The 24547-nt window shown below is 46.9% G+C and overlaps 2 protein-coding genes across 9 annotated transcripts in view; one reads left to right on the forward strand and one right to left on the reverse strand.

Moving 5' to 3' along the window:
• On the reverse strand, window positions 1-23949 carry LOC135916346 (cytochrome P450 2J4-like). Its single transcript, XM_065449698.1, has 10 exons — window positions 23822-23949; window positions 20760-20941; window positions 12481-12734; window positions 11583-11710; window positions 8777-8883; window positions 7461-7762; window positions 6333-6445; window positions 5062-5323; window positions 4136-4323; window positions 1-1875 (listed from the first exon to the last, which is right to left on the reverse strand). Exons 3-10 carry the CDS (start codon window positions 12696-12698, stop codon window positions 1685-1687), a joined length of 1509 nt encoding a protein of 502 aa, XP_065305770.1. The 5' UTR covers window positions 12699-12734; window positions 20760-20941; window positions 23822-23949; the 3' UTR covers window positions 1-1684.
• The window catches only part of LOC135916344 (fibulin-1-like), a 183767-nt gene that overhangs the window by 48166 nt on the left and 111054 nt on the right, over window positions 1-24547 (forward strand). The gene's annotated exons all lie outside the window — the stretch shown is intronic.

A 24547-nucleotide genomic window follows, 5' to 3' on the forward strand; every position in this document is an offset into this window, starting at 1 on the left:
TCATTGATAAACAGTTTATTGTATACCGCCATATTGCTAGCATATGCAAGACGGTGGTACTAGGACTTGTGCCCCTCGAGGCATTCATTTAAGCGAAGGAGAAAAAGTGACTTCCCGTCTGAAGCAAAGAAACAAACCGTGAACAGCTCGTATGTGACAGGATGTGCAACGGTTGCGCGCTTTCACGTTGAAGACAAAAAATACGCCAAATGCACGTCGGAAACACAGCGAACAAAAGCGTGATCTCGGGCGTAGCAAGTGACGTTGTCTACTAGAACAGATATTTGGCCCACAACTGACTTAGGAGCGTTAAATGGTGCTGTACATTCTAAAACTTGTTAGTCGGATGCGTTCTCGGCAATGTTGCACAATTCAAGGCTAAACTATCTGTCATATTCAACACATACAATAGTGTACCACACCTGTGCGGATAACAAGTTACAGGTCACACATGATATAACTATTGTGAAACGATATTTCATTATTTTTTTTTAGCAGTGCAGGAACAAAATGTGATCCATTTGAGTGTGCGACGTCTGGTAACATGAAATATGAGTTGATAGGCTTTAATTGGAAGTTGAAAGAGTCTGGAGCGAGTAAAAGAGGGAAGATCGAATGTTTGAATGAATATAATTCTGAACATCATGTTTGACGCCAGGGGTTGAAGAAAAAAGAGAAAGTTAACTCTCGTAAGCATAGTTCACTTTGCTACCAACGCTAGAGCCAGCAGACTTGAATGCATACCCTGAAATTATGTCTGGAATCCTTGGAAGCGTACCATGTACACTCTGTGCTGAGCCTTATAGCAGAATCATTAGGATCCCCCACCCCCACTTACTTTCTTTTTTTGTGTGCGTGTTCCTGGCCCTCGTATTTTGCACAGAGGTTATGCACTATGATATACTATTTTCGAATACCAAGTTTTGCAGACACGGGTTTCTTTGCTGTTGGCATAAAACTAAATGTATATTGTGGGCACTCAGGTTGGGGACAGTAGTGTAATGAACAAAATCAGCAGAAAAGAGACTTGCAGCCAGCTGCCACAGTAGGGGGAGACGAAATGGCAGGGCAGTTTAACAGAACTACTCCCCCTGTGTGTGTGTGGGCGGGGGGGGGGGGTACCCGATAATCTATCCTGTTGTCAGAACGCCTTCGTGCTTTACCTGCGCCAGGAAATGGCCGAAATGCGAAGCCGAGTGACCTCGCGTTCGTCACCACACGTAGCTCTTACGGTGGCAACAAAAAGCGCAAATGCGAGAAGCGAGAATAGACAGAAGTGTACGGTCACAAAAACCATTTATAGTATAGGGGTCTATGTGTGAGAGGCAAATAAGCTAAGGGCGAAATATAACGGTTTAGACTGCAAGGGATGATAATCGAAAAACAAATAACATGTTACGAATAAGGTGTTAAGGTTGAGAGAGAGAGAGAGAGAGAGAGAGAAGGATGCACAGAAAAGCAGGGAGGTTAACCAGAGGCAGTTCCGGTTGGCTACCCTGTACAGGGGGAAGGGTGAAGGGGTGTTAATGTTGACAAGTTCATTCCCTTTCACCAGTCGCTGTTCTATAGACACGCGTTGTCACTAAACACCATGTGCTACGAACATTTGGTGTCGGGAACGGCAGGAACAAAAAAAGAGCAAAGGTCGGCAACTGAAGGTCGTTTTTTGCGAGTAAATGTCCGCTCAGACTCGCAGTTCTCGTGGTCGGAAGAGGAGTTCTTGGGGCTTTGGTCGCAGTGAGATGCCGAGTACTTCATCGAGCACAAGTTTTGGGCCATCTGGTGGCGCCTCAACAGTGAAATGCTGGAGGATGGTGGTGAAGTAGAGAAACGTCTCCATGTTGGCGATCACTTCTCCTGGGCACGCCCGCTTGCCTGCGAGAAGATGCGTTGTATGAGGTCGCAATGAAACACGATTAAGAAGACACTCGCAGCGGTGGCTTAGCGGCTATATGTTGCGCTGCTAAGCACGAAGTCGCATCAAATCCTGGCTTCCGCATTTCTATGGGGCTAAATACAAAAACGCCTGTGTCGCGTGGAGTGGAGGTACGTTAAAGATCTCCTGGTGATCAAAATTAACCAGAGTCCCCCACCACGGTGTGCCTCATAATCAAATCATGGTTTTGGCACGTAAAACGCTTGAATTCATTCGTTCATAACGATTAAGAAGAAACAAACTGGAAGAGTGAAAGTAGTGTATAAGGAAGTAACTATGAACTGTTTGAAAGGAGCATCGAGGCACGCGGCATTTTGTGACCATCTCTAGGGGAAGAGACTGCACGTATACATTATGTTCATTCACACTGTAAAAACAAATCTAAACAAACCCAGTCACTGATTTTGCAAAATAGGAAAATGCTGAGGAAGGCATTGATTAGGTCGTGAGACGCTACTATATAATGTGGCCTCAGTATTTTGAGAAATCCACGTTTTTATTGCCAGTGATTACATCACTTCACGAGAGCGTATAAGTAAGATCTATGCACGTGCTTTTTATGAGCCTCATGCCGATACAATTCTATCAGCAGCAATCAATGAAAGCCATGACAGCAAGCAAAATGAGTTGGCACTCGCGAAATGCCAGGCAGCGTAGAGCGGTCAGTCAAGTATTGTGGACTTTATAGTTGTGCAGTGCGGCGCATTTCTGAATAAGTGGGACGATATATTAAATTGACCGCAAAAGCTGCTTGAACTTGGAAATAACGCAAAAGCTAAATTACCTCACTCATTCGTCACACAACCTGGAATTTATGTGAGCAACGTGCTTGTCGTGCGTAGAAGCGTAAACTCAATTCGGTGCATTGGCTTCCACGAAGTTTTTTTGAATGCCTATAATTTTTTTTCTTTAGTCACGGCCAAGGTCAAACGTAATGCCGTCCAAAGTCACTGAGTTTGTCGCCGATGCGCGCGCACCCCGACACGCCGGCTCGCACACCGCCACTGGCTTCGCTCTGATTGCTGCGCTGTGCGCGCGCCACCAATAGACGTAGCCAGGTTGCAGTAGCGGTACTTGCAGATACGACAGTGAGCTCTCGAAAGTATCAAGTGGCACAAGAGTGCAAAGGCACTGCAGAGGTATGCGATTCTTACACCGAAGTGGCGAGGCACGAGGCGAAGCAACAGATGGTAGCGGTCGTGGAGCGCGAGCAAGAATAGAAGCGACGCGCGGGCGAAGAACAGCGGCGCACCGAGTGAACGGCCGCTGAACTGGCCGCCGAGACCAAGCGGCGCCGATTGGAGTCGACGAGGGTGGCGATATGGGCTTTTTGGTCGGTCATAGTAGAAAGGTATAGTGCATGAGCATGGCATGAAGGCTGATCGCATTTGCGATATGTCATTTACCTTTTGTGGTCTTTTCCTGATGTACGGGTTTTAGATTGTTTTCATGCCGTCATGTACGTAAGTGTATCTTCATGGTTGATATCATCGCTGTGCACGTGGTTGTTTGGGGGTATAAGTATGACTGATCACGGAAGTAAGTTTTTGTTGTTGATAGTTAGCGCTTGTTTTCGTTTCGTCTTGTGTCCTTGTTCGGTTGCGCTATACAGATACCTTACAATGCCGATTGGAGGACCGCCACTTGCGGGACACAGACGCGCACTTTCAAAAGCACTTTGCCAAAGACGAATTTGGCGCGGCGAGCAACGTCTAGGACCGCCTGTGGATCGTACTTCGTCGGGCCGTCGCGGCCCGCGCACGCGGCGCTCCTCGAGCGAGCGCTTCCCGGCGAGGGCGCGAGTTCGTTCGGGCTTTGCGCCGCGTGCAGGGGAAAAATGCTTCGCATTGACTTAGTTAATCAGCCAGAATGGTTTGTACGTATGTATTATTCTAGATACTGGTGCGTTAAGGAAATTTTGGTGTCGGGATTAAATCTTAGTAATGAGGTGCTTTCAAATACATAATGGCATTCTGTTTACATGTCTTTATATTATACTATTAACCAAGTAAAAAGGTGCAGCCGTCGCCAACAGACAGCAACAGCTCTTTTGTTTATTTTCATCCAAGTAAAGGAAATAAGTAGTACGAGTGAAAGCCTTCAGGACGGTCATATATGTTGACGATTAATGACGAATCGATTAGCTTTTCTCTTTCGCTTGCGGGACGCCACATATAACCTGAACCGAAGAGAATTTACCGTAGGAGAACGGGATGAATCGCTCCGGTTTCTGCGGCCGTGTGCCGTCGTCGGCGAGGAAGCGCTCTGGTCGAAATGCTTCCGGGTCGCCCCAGTAGGCGGGGTCGTAGAAGAGGGACCAGAGCGATCCGATGACGACGCTGCCACGAGGGATGACGTACTTGCCAACCTTCACGTCTGTGGAGGCACTGCGCCGAAGAAACGAGAATGTAACGGACGACACTCCAAATTTAACACAATCAGCTGCACGTGGAAGGAACATGTGCAGAGAGGTGGTTTCCACAACTGCGGGAGAAATACTCGCTTTGCTGGCACTAGTATTTATCAAAGGACTCTGCTAATCTGCCGTGCACTTGATGTTGCCATACGAAGAAATTGCGAACGCAAATTTTATATTCGAGCATTTTGAATAATACGTAAAAGGCGTTAAATGGCAAACTCTGCCTACCAGCCGTGGTGGCGTATACAGTGGCTTTGGCGTTGCCCTGCTAAGCCTGAGGGCGCGGGTTCAAATCCCGGTCGCGGCAGCTGCATTTCGATGAGGCCGCGGTGTAAGAACGCTCGTGCACAGTGCATGGGGTGCTCATTCAAGAACCCCAGGGGGTCAAAATTAATCCGTAGTCTCTCTACTACGACGTGCCTCGTAATCATATTGTGGTTTTGGCATGTAAAACGACTAATTAAAAGAAAAATATACTTTCTGTGGAGAACTCGGCTCCATAAGATGAGTCACGTTCCCGATAGCGCTTTTGAGATGTCGCGACAACAATGCGAGCGTAGAAACTCGGGCGTGCCAACAACAACGAGCCTGTCGCACGCAAGACGAGCCGAGCATGAAGAGCGCAAGAAGCACTGCGCTGACTGTCGACATTCAGCTCTGATCTTCCATATAAGGTGGGTGCCGCGAAGAGCGCTCAGATACTGACTATCGCATAAGGCTGAGGGGGTTGACGGGCTTGCAGCGCATCGTCTCCCACATGAAGGCCTGCGTGTACGGCATCCGGCAGCGGTCGCTCCAGGAGATGTGCGAATTTTCGCCGCTCGCGAGCACGGCGTCGATCTCGGCGTGAATGCGGCGCTGCAGCTCCGGTTTCATGGCGCTGATGAGCAGCAGCCACTCGATGGCGGCGCGCACCGTCTCGCTGCCGGCACCGAAGAAGGACGCCACGTTGCCCTTGAGCAGGTTGCCTGCGAATCGATGCAACGATGCGTGCCGTTATCCATATATAGTGGGGCCTGAAACGCGCTGTTTTTGCCCACGTATAACGTCCTGTAGGGGACCGGTTTCAGCAACTCCTTAGTCAGTGATTAGGCAGTAGTGTGCCCAGTAGTGCAGGCGCACTTAGAGATAGGCTCAACTAGCTGCACGACTTTGGAAGCAGCGCGTTTCCAGCTGCACCATTTCAGTTTTAGGGGAGTAATAATAATTACAGAAAACACAACTAAGTTCACACGAATTTTCACACCGAACAACTACAATCGAGGAGCGAACAAACTTTGTTGTCTGTCTTGCGCTGGGCGTGGGTGCAGAGTGAAATGTGTAAATTATTGTTTAGCTTTGAAGAATTACAAACACTCTGGTGCGTGATTTAATGCCACTAATGCCTCTTGAACGAGCACTTTTGTCATGTGCGCCGAAATGGTCCAAGGAAAATTTCACTGCAGCTTGCAAGCTCTTTACTAGCTGCCTGCGCATGAATAGCTAAAAGCCAATTATTACAGAGGGCCCACTCAGGCGTATTCAGCAAGAAGTGCACTCTATGCTCTTGCGTGGCGCATCTTCATCACTTCTCTTGTTGTGGCAATCGCACAGTAAAATCAATCAATCATTTATTTTTATTTCGACATCATCGACACATACAAAAATTTATCATCACACTCGGCCACTATCTGCATTCTCAAACATTGGCAACCAGGGCACGTCACACATACAGGAACCGAGCAAAACAAAACCCATGCAAGAGCATAGAGGTGTTTCAATAAAATTACAAATGCCTTAAACATAACAAAATTAAGATTGCGTCATAGTCTCACCGTTAGTATACGCAGTTTCGCTCACTACGACAACCACCTCTAAGTGCCCTCCTTATATGGCGGCAGGACATACAGTAATTTGTAGTTTTCATGAGTCGCGGCATATGTTTTGTTTGCGCAAGGTGCGAAGTGTCAAGGGGAAGGGGGGGAGGCATGTACGTACGCGTGAACGTCTTGCTTCTTTCATCCTGCTGCTTCATTTCGCTGAGAAAGCCGTCGATGTAGTCCCGTACCAAGCCGTCCTGATATGTGTCCTGGTGGAAGTCGATCTTGGAGCTGGAACGCAGAGGAAAGCAGGAAGCTTTAAAGCTCTTCTTGTTCTGTGGAGGCATGCAGATAGGATGCAAATGCAGTATACTTCGGGAGAAATGCACCGGACAGGATTTCATCTAGCGCGCTCAACTCTTCATTCTTACCAGGTGCGTCTCCGCACCTGCATCAGGCATCACTGGCGTTTGAAGTGGCACAAAAATACGTATATGCCCCTATTAAGGCCTTGTTCACAAATAGCACATCTTGTGAACTGCTCCTAAAGCAAAGTTAAAAAATTGATATAAGAAATACCTTGCCGCGGAAGTGCTTATGTGCTAATCGAATGGTATGCATGCGAGAATAGAGGCCGGAGGACAACATGGCGACACGAACACTATCTTTTTAATCCTCATTCTCCCCTCTTCATGTCCTTGTCTACTAATGAACCGTCACATGTAAAATGCCTTTAGATCATTGTAGACTGCGCGCATAGTCTGTAAATTAATTAACGAGCGTATTAAAAACAAAGTGACCTTCAAAGCGTTCTTTACAACGATGCTATGGAGGCATCACATACAGTTACAGGAAAGGCTGTCGTGCAGGCTGCTCATTCACTTGGTCAATTACATCTGCAAAAGAAAGCAGGCTGTCAGCTGCGTATTTATTTATTTCGCCAAGAAAAGACCTTCGCATTTCTCGTTGATAAATTTTCTAACCACTTGGATATTGTAGTACAGGGAGTGCAACGGGAAGCTACGATATCTAGTGTGGCTGTGCCGATGACGCAGGTGTCATAGAACGGGCTCTTCACATTGAGCAGCATCTCGTGAAAACGCAAGCCCATGCCTGTGTCTTTCCTGTAAACGAAATCCCCTCCTCTCTCTCTCTCCATGATAAACGACATTGCATGGTCGAATTAGGCACGACACGCCTTCCCGGCGGCACGCGTTTGTGTTGCTCATAAACACCGAGCGTGTTTCCATGCACGCAGCTCAGTCGCGGTGCAGAAAACTGGAACCGTGCATCAGCGGGCACTCACTCGGCAAAATCTTCCCTGCGGACAAGCGCGTCCCTTAGCTGCTCGCAGGCGCCCATACGGAAGAAGACGAACAGCTTGCGAAGCCAGGGAAAGAAGTTGATGGCCGAAACCTGCGCTGCCAGCGCTGGGATCACCTCGATCAGCTTGTCCAGGTAGACGCGCTCGGGATCGTCGTACTCGAACCGGCGGCCGAACACTAGAGCCGAGATGATGTTGGACGTGCTGGGCGTCAGCACGGACGTGGGCACGATGCGGCCGCTTTTGACTGACTCCAGCTCGCGGAGGAGGTACGACAGCTCCTCCTGCAATGATTGCGCATTAGCAGTACTTGATAGATACTGATGGGCCAGCTGGTGAGCTATAATACTGAAGCAGTGCACTTAAATCTGACACATTCACGCACAGGTAAGAAGGACATACACAGGCGCTGTATTGCAACTACTGCTTTATTTAAGTGCGTGAACGTGTCAGACATAAGTTGCGCTGCTTCAGTAACAATACTTTCAGTGCATGCGTGAGATGTGTGAGAACATACGGGTGAGTGCTCAAGTCGGAAGTTCTTCCCTCTGGGCACGCTAAGTTGAGAACCTTCAGCACGACTGAAGCAGCAGTACTTGAGTGTGTCCGATTATTTGTCATCGAGAATAGCGGGGGAGAACAAACTTATCCAAAACTCTACCGCACCGCCGGCTGCATAACGTGCGGAGCCGAAGAATGCTCAGTAGACCCGCGGCCTTATTTTTGAACTGCGTCTCAAAACCCTACATACAGAAATAAGCCAGCTCATACGCTGTGCTTTACTCATTTTCATTCTGTAGCTTCCGTCACTTAGAGCAGCCAGGATACGGACCAATAGACCTGACAAATAGGTGTTCTGACTTATGCATAAGTTGTATGAATCCGTCCTGCAACATCTACACGAAGTGGACACGTGCCATTGAATCTGGCTTCCCCGTTCTAGTCCTTCGTGCGACAACCAAGTGCGAACTAGAAACAATATGACTATGGCAGAACACAGGACGCACACAAGAAAGAAAAAAAAAAAGAAACAAAATTAACAAATAAACACAAACAAACAACAGAGTTTGTAGTTATGTAGCAAAAAAAATTATATTGACGTCGCTGGGAAACGTCGCGCTGCACGATGGCGTTCGCAAAGTCTGCTCCATAATATCTGCTCTTATGGCGCTAGAATTGAGGAATAGTAAAATGACATCACTGAGAATATTCGAAGCCAGACGAAGGCTACTCTGCTCGTGAATTTTAAAAATATGTTAGACTCGAGTTTGAGACGGCGCTGCTTAGTTCCGCCTTACGTGTATGTGTTTCTCCATGGCTTGCGTTGCGATGCCGAGGTTCTTGAAGAGCTTCAACGAAAACCGGCGCTGCTCCTTCCATAGGGGTCCATTCAACACAATCAGTCCTGCACAATGAGGGTACATAAGTGAAAGGCGTCTGGCGATCTTTAATTTAAAAATACTACATGCAGCAATGCTGCCCAACCAGAAGAGGGTTACAAAAGGAGAGTTTGCAAAGAACGCTCAAAAGTATTAACATTAGTACATTCAACAACACAAGCAGGCAGGTGGTTCCATTGTTCGATATTGCTTAGGGGAAAAGTGAATTTTGGAATTGTTTAATTCTGGCATAATATGGCCTTATCACCTTTGTGTGGTTTAATCTTGATGATCTTTGTGGTGCAGGAGGTCAGTATGATTCACGTGACAATCCTCTTGTGTTGTGATAAAGCAACTACAAGAATTTCAACCTGCGGATCTGCCTGCGTAACTGGAGCGGCTGCAACTTATGTTGCCTTAGCATATCAGTAACATATGAACGTTTTCGATAATCAGATGAGATGAACTTGGCAGCATGACGTTGGATGCGCTCCACCTGTTCGGTATTTTTGGCACGGCACGAATCCCACACCACACACGAATACTCCGGGACTGGTCGAACAAGAGTGCGATAGACTTCAAGTTTTACGTTTCCTGCGTAGGTAGCATAATTTTTTAAATGCTTTCGAGAATCTTTTGTTAATATGTCTGTCCCATTTAAGATTGGTAGTAATTGTTAGACGTAGGTATCTAATGGATGCAGCAGGATTTATGGCCTGATCGCCAATTTTGTAAACTTATTGTAAGGGATGTTTTTTAGTTGTAATTGTTATTGATGCGGTTTTTGAGAAATTAATTTTCATCGCCCTTTGTTCGCACCAGTCCGCCAGTTTACATACATTAGTATTCAGTAGTTGCTGGCAGGAAAAATTCTTAATGACAGAGTAAATAACGCAGTCATCGGCAAACAACTTCACAGTGATACCTTCATCAACATGTTGAGCAATATCGTAGATATATATGATAAACAATAGGGGTCCGAGCACTGACCCATGTGGTACACCGGACAGAACCTGCAAGCAAGCAGACCCAATTCCGTCGCATCCTACAAATTGTCTGCGATTCTGTAGATATGTTTGCAACCAATTGACAAGATTGTCTGGCATCTCAAGTTCTTTTGGTTTTTCAATAAGCAAGCTGCACGTGGGGTACACCTAAGCCCGATGGAGGCGGGCAATGTAGTCAGAAAGCACAGCCAGTACTTCATGCAACTTTAGAAAACGTGTGTCTTAGACTCTCAGCCCAAGGTTTTGTATTTCAGGAATACAACGGGCTACAAACGACTGCCGCTACACAGATCTTAAAAATGATTTCGCACGGGCATGATGGTTGCTTTAGTCAATACGTATAAAACTGCTATCATATAGCTGAACACGTTAAGGTTCCTGTACTCTTATTTAGTGACTATAGCAACGGTGAGGGATGCCTCGGTGCATTTACTTTTTGTCGAATAATGTGAGATTAACAATGTACTCTTGTCAATATATCTGGTAATAGCCATTAATTATGAATGATATGCACGAAGAAACAAGAGATGCGTCGCACATCACTAGCTATCACTGTCACTCGTTTTGTTTATCGCTTACTTTTTCTGTCATTTATTTGTGCACGAGAGCACTTATCATCTTTCATATTCACCAGCATGGGATTTAGCTATCTCCTGCCCAACATGGTGCGAACCACTGTTTTTTTTTTTTCATCAGCCTATACAGCACGAGCACGTCGAAGCTTGCCTGAATGAAATTCATGCGCACCCTAAAATTTTGTGTTGTCCATTTCAAGGGTACCGTATACGCGTCATTGATCATGATTGAGTGATTGATCATGAAAGTCATTAATTGATGATTTCGATGACTGGTCGTGGACGTCTACATTATTCTAGTCAAACAGTGGATGTACGAACTGCTGATTCAATACCAAAATCGCCGTGCCAACCTATTGGTTTCAATAAACGTAAGCGTGCCCCCCCTCCCCCCCTTCCCCAATCCTGGCGTTACAGTTTTTCTCAGTTCAAGTGACTTGTAAAAGGCGGAACATAATTTTATGGCCAACGGTTTTGCTTTTGAAAGATGATGTTTTCCGCACGAACTCGGAAAGACACGTCATAGCTAACTGAACACAAGAGAGGCCTTTTAGAATTTAGATTTTGCCTAACCAGCTCGCAGCGTGAAAAAGTAATTGTGAACATGACAACCAAGGACAGCTCTGTGCAGGAAAAAAGAAAAGTACGCGGGAAAAATTGAGGCGGTGGACTAGATGAGGGCACTTATTTGCACATTTACCGGAAACATTGTTTCAATGGTTCACGTCTCAAGTCAGCAATACTGTTAGGCAGAAACAACGCCCAACTGTGGTCTTTATCATCTGACCAGCACATCCTGGCTTTGTCCATGGTCTCAAGATATGCTCCTTAAACAATGCTCACTTGACGAAATGCGCCAACGACACTTGCTTTGTCTGCTGTCCTCGTATTTATCGAGAGCACATACGCACATTGCACGTTAGAGAGCCTTTGGACAACTCTCTTTGCAGTCGCGGTAACTCTCGTGGCCGGTAATAGGGAGAGCACAGTCCTCAATGGCAGTCTCGGTCCTATTTATCCCTGTGCCGCGTACTTGCGCTGGTTCATTAGGCAACTAGTTGCTCCAGTATGTTCACCGAAGCCTCAACAACATAGCTGCTAGAAAAATGTGAAAATCGATATAGCTGCTTTGTTCTTGCCTACCTTGCGAGTGCTCGTTGACTTTGAAGGGAAACTCTTCGGGTCGGTTGAGGAGGGAGTCTTGCGATAAGGCTTCCTTGATTGAGCCGAAGTCGCACAGGAACACCACGTACCGGCAACCTAGGTGAACACTGCGTGAAACGCATCTTCTATTATTCGTTCTGGCTTAAGCACAAAACAGTATCCCGAATTACTTCCGAGCGCAGCGGGGCCAGGCTTCGTATATTTAATCTAGTCAGCCGGAAAAAAGTTATTCCATTTAAAATTGTCAACTATGTTTACCTTCGGTTGTCCCAAGTTTTCCAAATATGTGACGCTCATGTGAAGCACGCTGTCATTCAAAAGATTTCGCTCCAACTAATTGAATGTTGCACACCGTGTTTTTTTTATTCCTTGTTGCCCTTTGTTTGGTACCTTAACGCCCCTAGCTGATATCGCGTTTTGTCTTCCTGGGGAATGTCGCCGCCTGTAGTATTCAGGCACCACCAAGTGTGATTTTCTTTATTACAAGCAGAAAAAGAAATAATATTTTGGTTTCTCGCGATTTTTGAGACCGTACACGAACACGAGCTGAGCTAAAGTTGCTGCACCCTTACTCAACATCTCATCTTTCCAGACGCAATACTAGTTAGGCAATGATGCATGTGAACATAGACACAAAGAATATCTGCGGCTTTATTCTATTAAATAAAGGACAAAAGTTATTGTTTATTATATTATTCAAGAGCAGGACGAACAATCCCATGCCAAAGACTGTTCATAAACACACGAGTTCATTTTTGCCAAGAGGAAGCGTAACGTATTCGCTAACTATCAGTGTTTTTTTCACCGAAGAACTCATATTGCCAGAAATGCCGCGTACGCAATAAACTTCGAAATGAGGGTAGAAATGAGTGCGCACCCGAATACGTTGCCATACTTCTGCCTGAGCGCCTCAATGCCATGGTGGCCATCCTTCGGCATGAATGGAAGGTAGCCGAGTAGCGGCACCCCAAATGGGCCCGGCGGGAGATCTCGTCTCAAGCATCTCTTCAGTATGTCCCACAGGTACTGCAGTATGAGGGCACCGACTCCGGCGACGAGGCCCGTGACGAGGCACCGCCAGAACACGCCAAGCATGACGACAGTCCACAGCAGCCGGTGCAGCTCGGAGTTCTGCAAGCGATATCACTTGTTCGTGTAAACGCTTGTACATAGGTTCAAGGACACAGTGCCTCAGCAGCTGTGACAATGGTGCGCGCGTGTAGTTGAGAACACTGGGAGAGGGTTTCGTGCTGCCGTACATGCGGCCTCTCACAGAACGCAGCCAGCGCAAACACTTCGCACGACACAGCTTTGGCTTGCGCAAAGCGGAAAACACTTGCGGCGGCTGCGCTGACAAAACCGGATCGATACGAGATGTAGAATCTCTGTGAACAGTGCAAGAAGGCCGCCGCTATCGTCGCCTACGCATGCTAGGTCCTGCATATCGCGACAGGCCTGTTCTTAGAATGGCGTCCTTTAATCGGGCTCTCAATGAATGTCGGCGAGTGAAACTCCGTTGTACAGGAGCAGGCGCGCGCAAGCAGTTAGTGTCACGGGATTTAAATTTCGTTGTAAACAGTACTTGGTGAACAGTCTGAAGTTGTGCTAGTTCGTGTTAGAGAGCACCTTGAATATTTCGCCTTTCTATCGCCGATTTGTGGGGGTATTGTAAAAAAAAATATAATGTGGTCGTATTTTGATGCTTTCGGAATTGCTCATTAACTGCCAACTAAAAAAATTACAGCACCGCAGAGAAATATCGCCTTTCGCTCACAGCAACGAGTTGGAGTGGATCATATGAGACCCACAGATTGCGGAATCACCTTGTGATGTTAAATTTATGGCGTTATAGCAATGCGCTATCAATCTCCCTTGCCCTAACTTTATTGACTGGCGGATAGGCTGAACAAGCATACCGACACAGCAGGTCGAAAATCGCACAAGAAGTGTAAGTAGCCTACCAGATAAAAGCGGCATTTCCTGGTAGTGCCAGTGTAACCATGAGTTGGCGTAAATGGGTGCTCTTGAGGAGCTCTATCACTCCAGAATCTAGATTTAGCAAGCCTCTTACCGGCAAGACAACAAGGTATCAAGTAAAGCGATGTAGCGGGATTGACATGGAATGTAACTTAGGAAGGTGGCATACTTGGTCGATCGAAAACGCTTAGGTGTTAACAGGTAGGGTCACTACTTGCCGTTGCGTGCTCCCTTACACCCCCTTCCCGCTCCTTGGACTAAGTTCAAGCAGGAAATTGAAATCTTGAAGCTACTCGTAGCCTAGTTTTAACTGCTGCGCTGCAGGCTGACCTCCTTCGTCGCAGTCAATCCACCGCTGGAAACGCCCTTTTCCGAAGAATATAAACCTCAGCTCGATCTTATTTTCACGGAGCGCTAAAATCACTACATGCCCCCGGCTATAAGTATTTAAGAAGGATGGATTGATCCACCTTACTCCTTTGAACACCTCATTTGCTAAGCATTTCTCGACTACATTTCAAGAGCGTTATTCCTTTTGCCGGCACTCAGTCCTTAATGTTTGAGCACTAGGATGCAGCTTAACAAAGCAGCCTGCAAGAGGTCGCACACTGGCCAGAGAGAGATATATAAAAGCTTTAAGGACGTGCTGAAGATGTAAGCCTGGCTGATCGCCTAGCCTGCTACTCCAGTTGATGAGTGAGGCGCGCGATGAAAACGCTTTTTACATTGTTGAAATATACAGGCCTTACGGAGATTTTATTATCAGTTTTAGAGAAAGGACATGTACAGGATGTATGTGTCGTCTGTGTGATCATTACGTGCGTATTGTATTTTTCACCCAGCACCTCTTCATTAAAGACAGCGTCTCTCTGTCTCGCTCTTCTGTGCACCCCATTATGACCTTCAATGCCCTATGACGGCCAGGCTGTCTGACCTCGCAATCGATTCAAGAAATCGCCATCGTTATGGCCACTCTCTGCAATCTGAGAACGTGCTTAGCTCAGGACTCCATACTTTCAAACTCTAAATCGGTGCAACAACCATTGTCTCGTGGGTGGCCTTGAATGTCCTGCCGGCATTCGCTTGCGCTATCTTAGTGGAGCCCTGAGGAAATGTTCCAGTGTCAGATTTAGGTCGATGCTGTTAACATACTACTTCTGGTGACCGGAAATCAGGATCTCTTGTGAGCAAAGCACTTTAACTTCCAAGGTCTTCCGAGACCACTTCTGAGGTCTTCAAAAAAAAAATGGCTGTGGCTTAGGTAAGGTTAAGCCCAGGATGCGAAGCATACTAGCCTTTATTTTAGTTGTTGAACCACTGTTTAGCCTGGTGAACTGCTGTTGCTTGGCTATATTTGGTTCGGCTAGACGAAGAAACAACTCATGCATTACTTCTTCGCCTTCAAGAGTGGAACGCGACAGCGTTCCCGTCGACCCGCCAAGGGGTGTAAGACAATGGGCTACAGGGCAGCGACTACGCGCCCCGCATTGGACGCGGTGAGCGTCGAGCAAAGCAGCGTTCGGCGCGGCAACGAAATGTGCGCCTGAGCAAGAGACGCACGCCTTAGAAACAGTGCGTTTCTAAGGCAACACCGCATTCACTAGAGGGCGCTTTTGTACCGCTTTGAAGCGTTGTACTCGTGGCTCAGTGGTAGCGTCTCCGTCCCACACTCCGGAGACCCTGGTTCGATTCCCACCCAGCCCGTCTTGCAAGAGTTGAGCCAAAGCCACTTCTCCTCTGTCGTGACGTCACGGTGTCACGTGATTTCATGGTCACCGCCGCGCCTGAGGAGCTGGGTTGAGCCCTCGTAATATGCTTCGCATAAAATAGAGTATCAGAGCATGACCTGCTGCTATTTAGGGTCACCATCAATGACCGCACAAATGCAGTGCCGTCACCAGCAATTGGACACTGGAAAATCAGTCTGTGAACTTTTGGATGTGGCAGAAAGCGAACCGTGAAACTCTCGGTACGGTGAACAACCTTGGCCTTACCAGTAGCGATTTTTTGTCAAGAGCGGCTTCTGCTCACTGACCGCGCGGCTACAGCAGAAGACAATTTTGCGCTAGCTTGTAGCGATGCATGCTGTCTTATCCAAATTAAGGGTACCCAAGGTCGTGACGAAGATGACCAAAGGATGCTGAAATTTTGCCGCACTGAGGCCAGCGGCGATAACGACAGTGAAGGTACAGTGAATCTCAAGGAAAGAAAGGCAGCCAGATATCGAGAACGTCACGTGCCGTATGCGGTGAAACGCGCATGTCACACATTGAGCCTCGTACAGCTGATTAGGCTGCATCGTGAGGCATACCGAAGCATATATAAGCAACAGAAGCTTGCGGGGTGTGCACAACTGCGTGTGACATGGACAATTTTATTTGTAGCCGCCATCACATGCTGACACCCTGATGTGCTAGACATAATCTGAGCAAGAAGTACGAAATAAGATAGCTATGCCTAATACGAGGTAGAACAAATAGCACTTTAGAGGTGGATAATCGTATAAAGAAAATATGGAGGAACAAGGAGGCGAAATGCCTCTGACCAGCACCGACAATTTCGACGATATATACGACTTGCCTTTGCCACGAAGATGACGACACAATAACGATGATTTTGCGCTTACATTTAGCCCTTTTAGATATGGAATGTATAATGCCCCTTTCGCAGTTTTTACTTTTCTGCTTATGCGACAATTATTCGTCGAGTGCCAAGTAGTTCCTTGTGTGCGTTGTCGATTGCAATTTCGCAACCTTCGTGCACGTTCATAAAAAAGCTGCACACGTTGCTGTACCTGCATGCAATTCTCCAGCGCGTACTGCGTCCTCCGCGAGGTTATCTTGGGTCCCACTGCAGAGATAACGTTCAAGGAAACAAACGCGGCCAATGGTGAAAGCCTCGGGAGAATGGACCAATCGTTGCGCGTTCGGCAGATAAGAGGCTAGGCGCTTGGTAACAGGTTACAGATGGGATTTGTAGTACAATGTAGTCTGCAGCGCACTCTCGCTTCAAGCAAATACGACCTGCTCCACTTAAAGCCTCTTACAACCTATTTGCAGCTTGTACTACAAAAACTGTGATACACCGAAAACGAGAACGCGCGTGACTACAAGGACTAAAACGATGTGCGCATATGAACTGTCTGTTGCCTTCATGTAGCTATGATTAAAGTTTCCTAAAACAATTACTAGAATAAACTCTGGCGTTGCGATCGTTCCGTTATCATAGGAATGATTGTTGGTAGATGATTTCTCTGATCTTCATGCGTGTGACTGCAAACGTTCTCGTGACGACATTATTTATTACGCTTTATCTTCTTAAATTTTCATGCACTAATAGTTTTATAAACACAGCATGCAATAGTAAATTGTTGCGTCTATGACGGATTTTGTTGAAATGATCAATTTTCAATGTCGCAAAGCCGTGTGGAGCCAAAAGGACAAAGTTTAGCTAAATTTACGTACTGCCAATAAGGCTCCATGGCTGGACAGCCATACCTGCAGCTCGCCTAGACGCTAGAGCCACAGCTCCCTGTGGTAATTTTTGTAGCAAACTCTACGGCTCCGAGGCTCCGCGATACGCAAGTTTGAAAAGTCACTTCCTGTAGGGCGGTTGTTTCACCGGATTCTGTCTGCAATAATTAAAAATAAGGGAGTAGAAATTGTCTAGGGAAGGAGAGATCCCTTAGACGCCGTCGCAAACCGGCCGATCTGAGGTCGATGTGACATACGTCGCGGTAGCTCGTCGAAGACGAAAAATCTCAGCGACAAATTAACGCAGTGCTGACTCGGTGGTGAAATGGGGCACCAAAGGGAATCCTAACTGTAAAAGGCCAGAGGAGCAGTCGATGAGTGCAGAATGGGTACCAGGAAGTCATGGCCGAGGATGACTTCATGTGGACACTGGTGCAGGACGGTGAATTGAACTGATGATCGAGGTCTGGTGGCTAGCGAAGCTCACACGCGCAGTACGCACGCCAGCGACGCAAGATGTACCGCCGTCGGCAGCACGAACGACAGATGATGCGGCAGGCGTCAGAACCTTGCGGAGACGATGAGAAAGACGAGCGCTCATAACCGACATGAGCGCCGGAACAGGCAAGCCGCCCACTGTCGCCAGGGTCGACAGAGGATTTCCGGGTCGGTTGGCCAATGCAGCAATCTCCTTACAGTGATATGGCAACAGCAGACATTTTAAACTGTACAATGACCGCTCATAAGCTCATTTTATTAAAATATCATCAGTTCAAAAATAAGCGCCCTAATTAATAACGTGTCTATACAGGCTTAAATTGTACAAATAAAGAGGGTCGGCAACTACGGCATGTTCGCTTAGTAGGAATCCTGCCACTCGAACCGACGACGCATGTGTAGAAATGCTTAGAAATAGATTGGCGTTCAGAATACTTGTTCTCGCACAAATTTCCTGAGCAACGCCGGGAAAAAGTTTGTGAAACACTGATGTGTTTTATCGACGATTGCGGGAACCTCGACATTTACTAAAGTCAGGATTCATACTACACAGACATACCTCGAGGTGGCTCCAATTCAGCAGTTGCTATGTGCGCACTGACGTTACCATTCGAGTATTTTAGGGCAAAATGGAGCATAAATAAATTACCTCGATTATCCCTATACTTTGGTGTCCTCAACTGCTATGAACTTAGGAGAGGAAACGAGATGCTTTTCTCACAGATCCCTTGTGCTTATGTAGTTAGAGATCCCCGATAGAAACGGTGTATATCACGGTTTGTAAAGAACCCTAGCAATATTACGAGCCACGACGGCAACAGCGTCTGCTTGATGCATGTTCGAGAGGGCCACTGAAAGCGCTCGAGACTCCCGGAAACGCCGGCCAAATCTCATGCGACTCGTTCAAAGATAAACCGTCGACAGCGGCCGTAAAGGTGAGAGCGAGTGGCGCGTGTGCGCGTTTCAGTTTAGTATATCGGCCCCACTTACGACAATAATAATAGCACCTTTGTATTTGGGGCCGGAGGATCCGTCGCAGCACCGGAGGCTTCTAGTAATGCCATAGTTGATGCGGTGAGGAGACTCCGAAATTATCGCCATCACTTTGTGTTCAATTGTAAACGACATTCCAGTGAAGTTGTCTTTTTTAATTCGAACTTGTGGACATGCGATCAATTTGCTAGGCATCAAACACCGCAGTAACTACACTTCGTACAATGAAACTGTTACAAATGTTTTTACGGAATTTTGTTGCTGGACCTCGCATTTCAAATTAAGAGGTACCTCTTGTCATAGGTTCAGTATTGCAAGGGTGTTTGAGCTTTTGTGCTAACTTGCCGGCATTAGGAAATTACGGCTCATTCCCGGTAACCGACACTTTAGTGGCCGCAGTGCCTTCATTTTCTAACAAGCTTGCCGGAAACACTATTTCTTGTGTGTAACAGAAACGCTGCATTGGTTAAAAGAACTCCATTTTAGATTGGAGTTTAATAAGAAACGAATTTATTCAATTATTGTTCACTGTATGTTATGTTTAGCACTAATGCAGTATATTTTGCTGCAACTACGTCTCAAGTACGTCTTTTTGTGCTAGAACCTTTACTAACGACTTTATCTTGATTCTCCATAGGCAGCCTTTATGAAATACTGTTTAATCACCCGTAGCCTCTAATAACTTAGAGCTATATCTAAACTTTATTTTTTACCCACATGATCTCGCACGGGAACAGAGCTAAATTAGAATATGGACACACTGTATAAAGAAATCTCAGCCTCTGCAGAGGTTGAAAGATAGCAGATGCGATAGTGTTTATGAATTTATCCCTAGTGTCCTTAACTAATTGCACAGTTCAAGAGTCTCACTCAGCGCATATAAGAGCTTCTGTAGTGCCGGAAAACATCAAAACTGAGCTTCCAAAAGGCAGGAAACGCTTACTCATTCTCAGAGGAAAACAGCGACAACTGCAGCTCTATTTGGGCTGAACATCTCAAGAAACGCGGACTCCTGAATATGTACTGTAGCGAGGGAGCATAACAGGAACGGAGTGAACTGCTATATATAATGGATATTTCTCACGTTCTAACCTGACGCTATTTGGCTTTACTTGGGCTTTGTTCCACCAAACACTAAATTTGTCAGCATTTTATCACGTTTCGCATCATTCTCATGTAAAATTTTAGAAAAGTGGCTGCGCAACTGCCCTTTCTTGAAACCCTTTACACATTTTTGTCAGCGCTAGCTTCATCCTGTTGATCTGTTGATTAAAAAAAGTTCTCAGAAATCCCGGCTATGGGATGTCATTGGCTCAGCAAGCCCTTTTGGCGTACTTCTGCTTTTCACGGTTATACCGCTGCGACCACCGGTGACTGCGTGATGGGCACCCGCTCGTCGTCTGTACATTCCCCTTTGTGCTTATTTTTTCAACATAAGAACTGTAGGGAGTGTTCAACAAAATACGGACCGCAGTGTGAGTGCACGCTATCATCTGTATTCTTTCTTGCAAGGGAACAGTTAAATAGTCGTCAAGCAGAGGGGGAGCGAGAAGCACGAATCTGAGATCTGTTTGTCTCCATTATAGTGGGGTTGTTCCTTTAACACTAAGACTGACGCAAGAACAATGCTCGGGAGGACAAGGGGACACCTCGGCCCTCTAACGCTTGGACAACAAAGAACTTCATTTTGCCAAAGGCAGTTGCACGATCTTGAAACGTTGGCAGAGGACAAAGGTGTTTCCTTTTCCTCACATGGTTCCTGCATGAGTCTCCATCTTCTTCGAAATATTTCAATTTCCGTCTCAATTTATTCATACATGTTTACATGCCCCCGAGATGGGACAAAAGGAGGCGAGCGCTGCGCGCCTACGGACAAAAGTCGACGTCCTTGGTAATACATTGGTCAATCAGCGCCCTAAGCAACACAGAAACATAAGCAACATCCACTTGGTCACTTCGTAGGCATCACTTCACAGACATCACTTCATCTGCCGTGAATATGGTCATCTGTACAAACCGCAACACGTTATCGCCCGATTCGTTTCACTCCTATGCACCGTGCTTCCTTTGGTACTATGAAAATGCGATTCGCGAATTCTGTGGATACGCAGTGGTACGATGCGCCCTTTATGACTATCCTGCCTCAATACACACTATAGAAACAACGAACTAGCCCGATAGTGCACGGTGCGAGTACTCCACATTATCCACTCACCGCAGTTGCCTGCGCGCGCTGCGTCCCGTTGGAAATGCCCGACTGTTGTACGTGGCTTCGCCTCCACCTCTCCGGTTCGGACCGCCGCGGGGTGAAGCCGATGAGCGGTGTGCGACGTAGTCCCGCTACACTGCGACCGGCGCCAACGGGAAATCCTTGGAAGAGGAAGCCGAGAGCGACCTCTGCGATAGCGAGGTGCGGATAAGAATTACTGACGCGGAAGTCAGGTTGCCAGTCATTGGTCGATCGCCCGAACGCGAGGTCAGGTACACAATTACTGCCGTCGGGAAAAGAGAGAGAGACAGACAGCTGTGGCTGGCACACATTTTGATCTCTCACACATTTGAGTCACACTGTGGGTTGAACTTACACTCTAACCGGGTTCTATAATAAACGTTTCGTTATAATCGTCCCGTCATAATCCAATGCTGAGGCCAGTTTTTCTTTCAATCAAAGGAACTGCTGGTTATGCTGACTCGTGAAATGTCGGGCGATCATGGACTGGGCTCATCAGGTGACATACTTTCGCCTGATAAAGACGCCGCTAAAGAAATCATACATTCTATGGTATTGCGCATTGCATCACAATGCTTGACTGCGTGGCTACATATCATGGTGAAATAACATGTGATCCTCTCTACACGCGTCAGACATCTCTTTTCTATACTGACTCATAGAATTTGGCGCCCGAAAGCAGACACCTAGGCTATGACAGACGAGTTGTACAGGCGAGAGCGATAAGTCTCGTTTCTGTCCGCTTGTCCTCACGCTGCACATATAGTTTCAGCACTAGCCCAACAAAATGTGTTAGCTGTGGCAACTGGAGTAGTGCTGTAAAACAGGGCTACGGATTATTTGAGACCCTCCTGGTGCCTTCATGCACCGCCATCTCACTGCATAAACATTTCTACATTTCGCCTCAAGTGAAAGGCGGGTGGGAGTCTGAGCATGTGCTCAGCAGCTGTTTGGAAATCGCGACCGCTTTTTTTTTTTTTTTTTGCGCTCCGCGTCTCCGTCCCACCGCGCGGCCGGGAATCGAACCTATGCGGTCGTTCAGCAGCGGAACCCCGTTGCCGTCCGGGCTACCTCGGACGGTATGCGTAAGAAAAGTATCACTCAGACAACGACAAAGTGCAAAAAAAGTTGGAAAGTTTTATAAGAGAATGTCCAAAGCGACGGGTTGCAAGAGTTTCCAGTATATAGAGGTGTAGCGATGATGACATTTTAATATCCTGAATACGGGAATGCATTGTTTGTAGAATGTGTTCGTGACTTGTGGATGTATTATTTAATGAGTTACGACGCACGTTGTGTCTTTTTTAATAATAGCGTTTGATTCAGCGGAAGCAAAGGGATAAACGCTGCATAATCCTGCTGGTTAAAAAAGAAATAGGCTCTTGGTAACAATCAAATGTTGCGAAAAAGCCGGCATTGAAATTCGCCGGAAGGTCAAATAAATAAATCAATATGTAAGTGGGCAATTTTTGCCGTTAAATAGTGATGCGAAATTGACGGGTGCGAGAATGACAAGCACTCTCGGGCCTAAGCTCGGGCGCGGCAAAATTTTCAAGCATGCTGGTTTGTCCCATGTTTAACACCTTCGCAGTTAAGGCCGTAAGCATTTTTTTTTATTGTACAGGACAGCGATCTCGAACGGCGTCAGTGGGGAGGGAAACCGTAGTTGAAAACAAAGTTTTAATTCTGACCCTATGGTGCGTACCAAAATATTCGACACGAGAGCTTGATAGCACTAGCTCTTAAAGTCTATTATATGCAGTTTTCATGTCATCTGTCGCAGCTGTCAGTATGCTTACTTGCCACAAAAAGTCGCCTAAAAATAAAACTTAGTTTGACCCCATCAACGATTCGATCTTTCCTCTTAAGGGTAAGCTTGTTAGCCTTGAGACAAACCAAGCAGTTCTTGGTTTTTTACTGAGCTGCGTTTCTCTGCTTCGTCGCAGCCTTTCCCGACGTGAAATTCCCGAGCAGCGTCCTTTTTAAAGCGATTTGCCTCTTCTCTCGACTTTCGAGGCGCTGCTACTGTTGCGGCCTAGCTCGCACGCGCCACTGGGTTTCTTGCAACATCCCCAGATGGCGCTCGCCTACGCGCACCCCGGCCACCGCCGCCGTGGCAGCGTTTCCCAGTTTGTGCGTATGACGCGGGCAGTGCTTGCTTTCCTGTGCGACAAAAATGGAGGTGCTGAGATGTAGAGGTCGCATGCTGGGCTGTCATAGTGTAAACATTACAATCGTCTATAGCCTGAAGAGAGCGCTTGGAGCTAGCGTCTCTGCCGATAGCCGTGGTGCTGAAGCACGCTGCGCTGCTGCGTGCGTATGTAAAACGCCCGAACGCTCCTTTCCAGCAGCCGAACGCGCAAGAGCAGTCCTCTTGCTGACTAGCTGTTGTTGAGTAAATGTTCTTGTGTGCACTTCTGCCACGATGCGATGTGCCATGTGAGCGAATGGTTATGAACAATGACGCACAACAACGCCTCAAGCAAATACGTCTCCCTGTGTGTTCGCAGACAAACAGCAGTGGTGCACGCAATGTAACGTGTATACCATCAACTCGCCACCCTCGTATTGGACTAAACGCTGAAGAAATTACCGCTAATTCTCCGCTAATTCAGCGCTCAAATCACCGCTAATTATCGTCAATCCAAGTAAACAGCATACAAAACTTCTCTTACATCGATTCCCACAGTGCGTGGGATCAGCTTATGTTTTTTTTCTATACGTCTTCTTTCCCCATCGTAGGCCAACTTCATGTCCTTTTTCAAAGTTCTCTCTCTCGCTTCCCAAAATACTGCGCTTTGCCTGACATGTCTGTCTTCCCCCTTTATATATCTCCCTCTCTCTTCTGAATTTATTTTCCTTTCTAATTTTGATGTCCCCGCGTACTCCTACACACGGCACTCGGCACACATCTGCGGTATATGTAATGGCCAACGCATCTGCATAGATTCCAACGGAATTTCCTGACAATCCAGGCCACATTTACGCGTGCAAGATCTTGTCTGTCAGAGCCGTCTACCGATGAAGGCCGGTACGGAATGTCTCACCTTTCGAGCTTGAGAACGAACCTGCAGGGGCTTCGCTCGAAAACGACGGGCCAAGGACGCTGCTACCTGGCGGCCCTCACTTTCTCAGCGTGCCGAAGCCAAGTCCCGTGATCGGCCTTTACGGCCGCTGCATTGTTTTCGTCAGCAGCACGAGCACTCTGCACGAGATGCAGTCCATTGTGCCGAGACATGCCAGAGGGCCAGCCAACTATCTTTGGAGAAATGCCCTTATCTGGACGAGGTCCTACGTACAGACAGGGTCTTTGACATCGTCACAAGTTGGCGTTTATCTATTGAGAGAAGTGTCCCGGGTGGGAGGGAGGGTGAAGAATGACGCGCACTAACGATATGCGCCTTGCTCGACTATAGATGGGCTCAGCGACAGTCGAAACTATAAAGCTTAAAGGGTGCCACTGTTGGACCAACGACTTAAGTTAACACGCACTGTCAAGCGAACATTGGTGTCTGTGCCATTCCACGAAGAATTATTCGGCCGCACTTATCGCAAAGTTTGTGCGTTTGCGACCAGGCTTCTTGCCTGCGGTTACGAAACAGTGGTTAAAGCATAAGAAAACAAGGGCTGCTGCAAGATAAGTTTGCTTCTTCTATGCTTTCCAGTGCTTCAGTAAGCACCTGTCTCCTTGGCAGCTCATTCATTTCTCCAGGTTCCTCTGGTGCATATACTTGTTTGTATGTGTTTGTGTAAGTTTTCTCACTCTCTCTTGC

The sequence above is a fragment of the Dermacentor albipictus genome, chromosome 5 (assembly GCF_038994185.2).
Source record: "Dermacentor albipictus isolate Rhodes 1998 colony chromosome 5, USDA_Dalb.pri_finalv2, whole genome shotgun sequence".
Classification (NCBI taxonomy): domain Eukaryota; kingdom Metazoa; phylum Arthropoda; class Arachnida; order Ixodida; family Ixodidae; genus Dermacentor; species Dermacentor albipictus.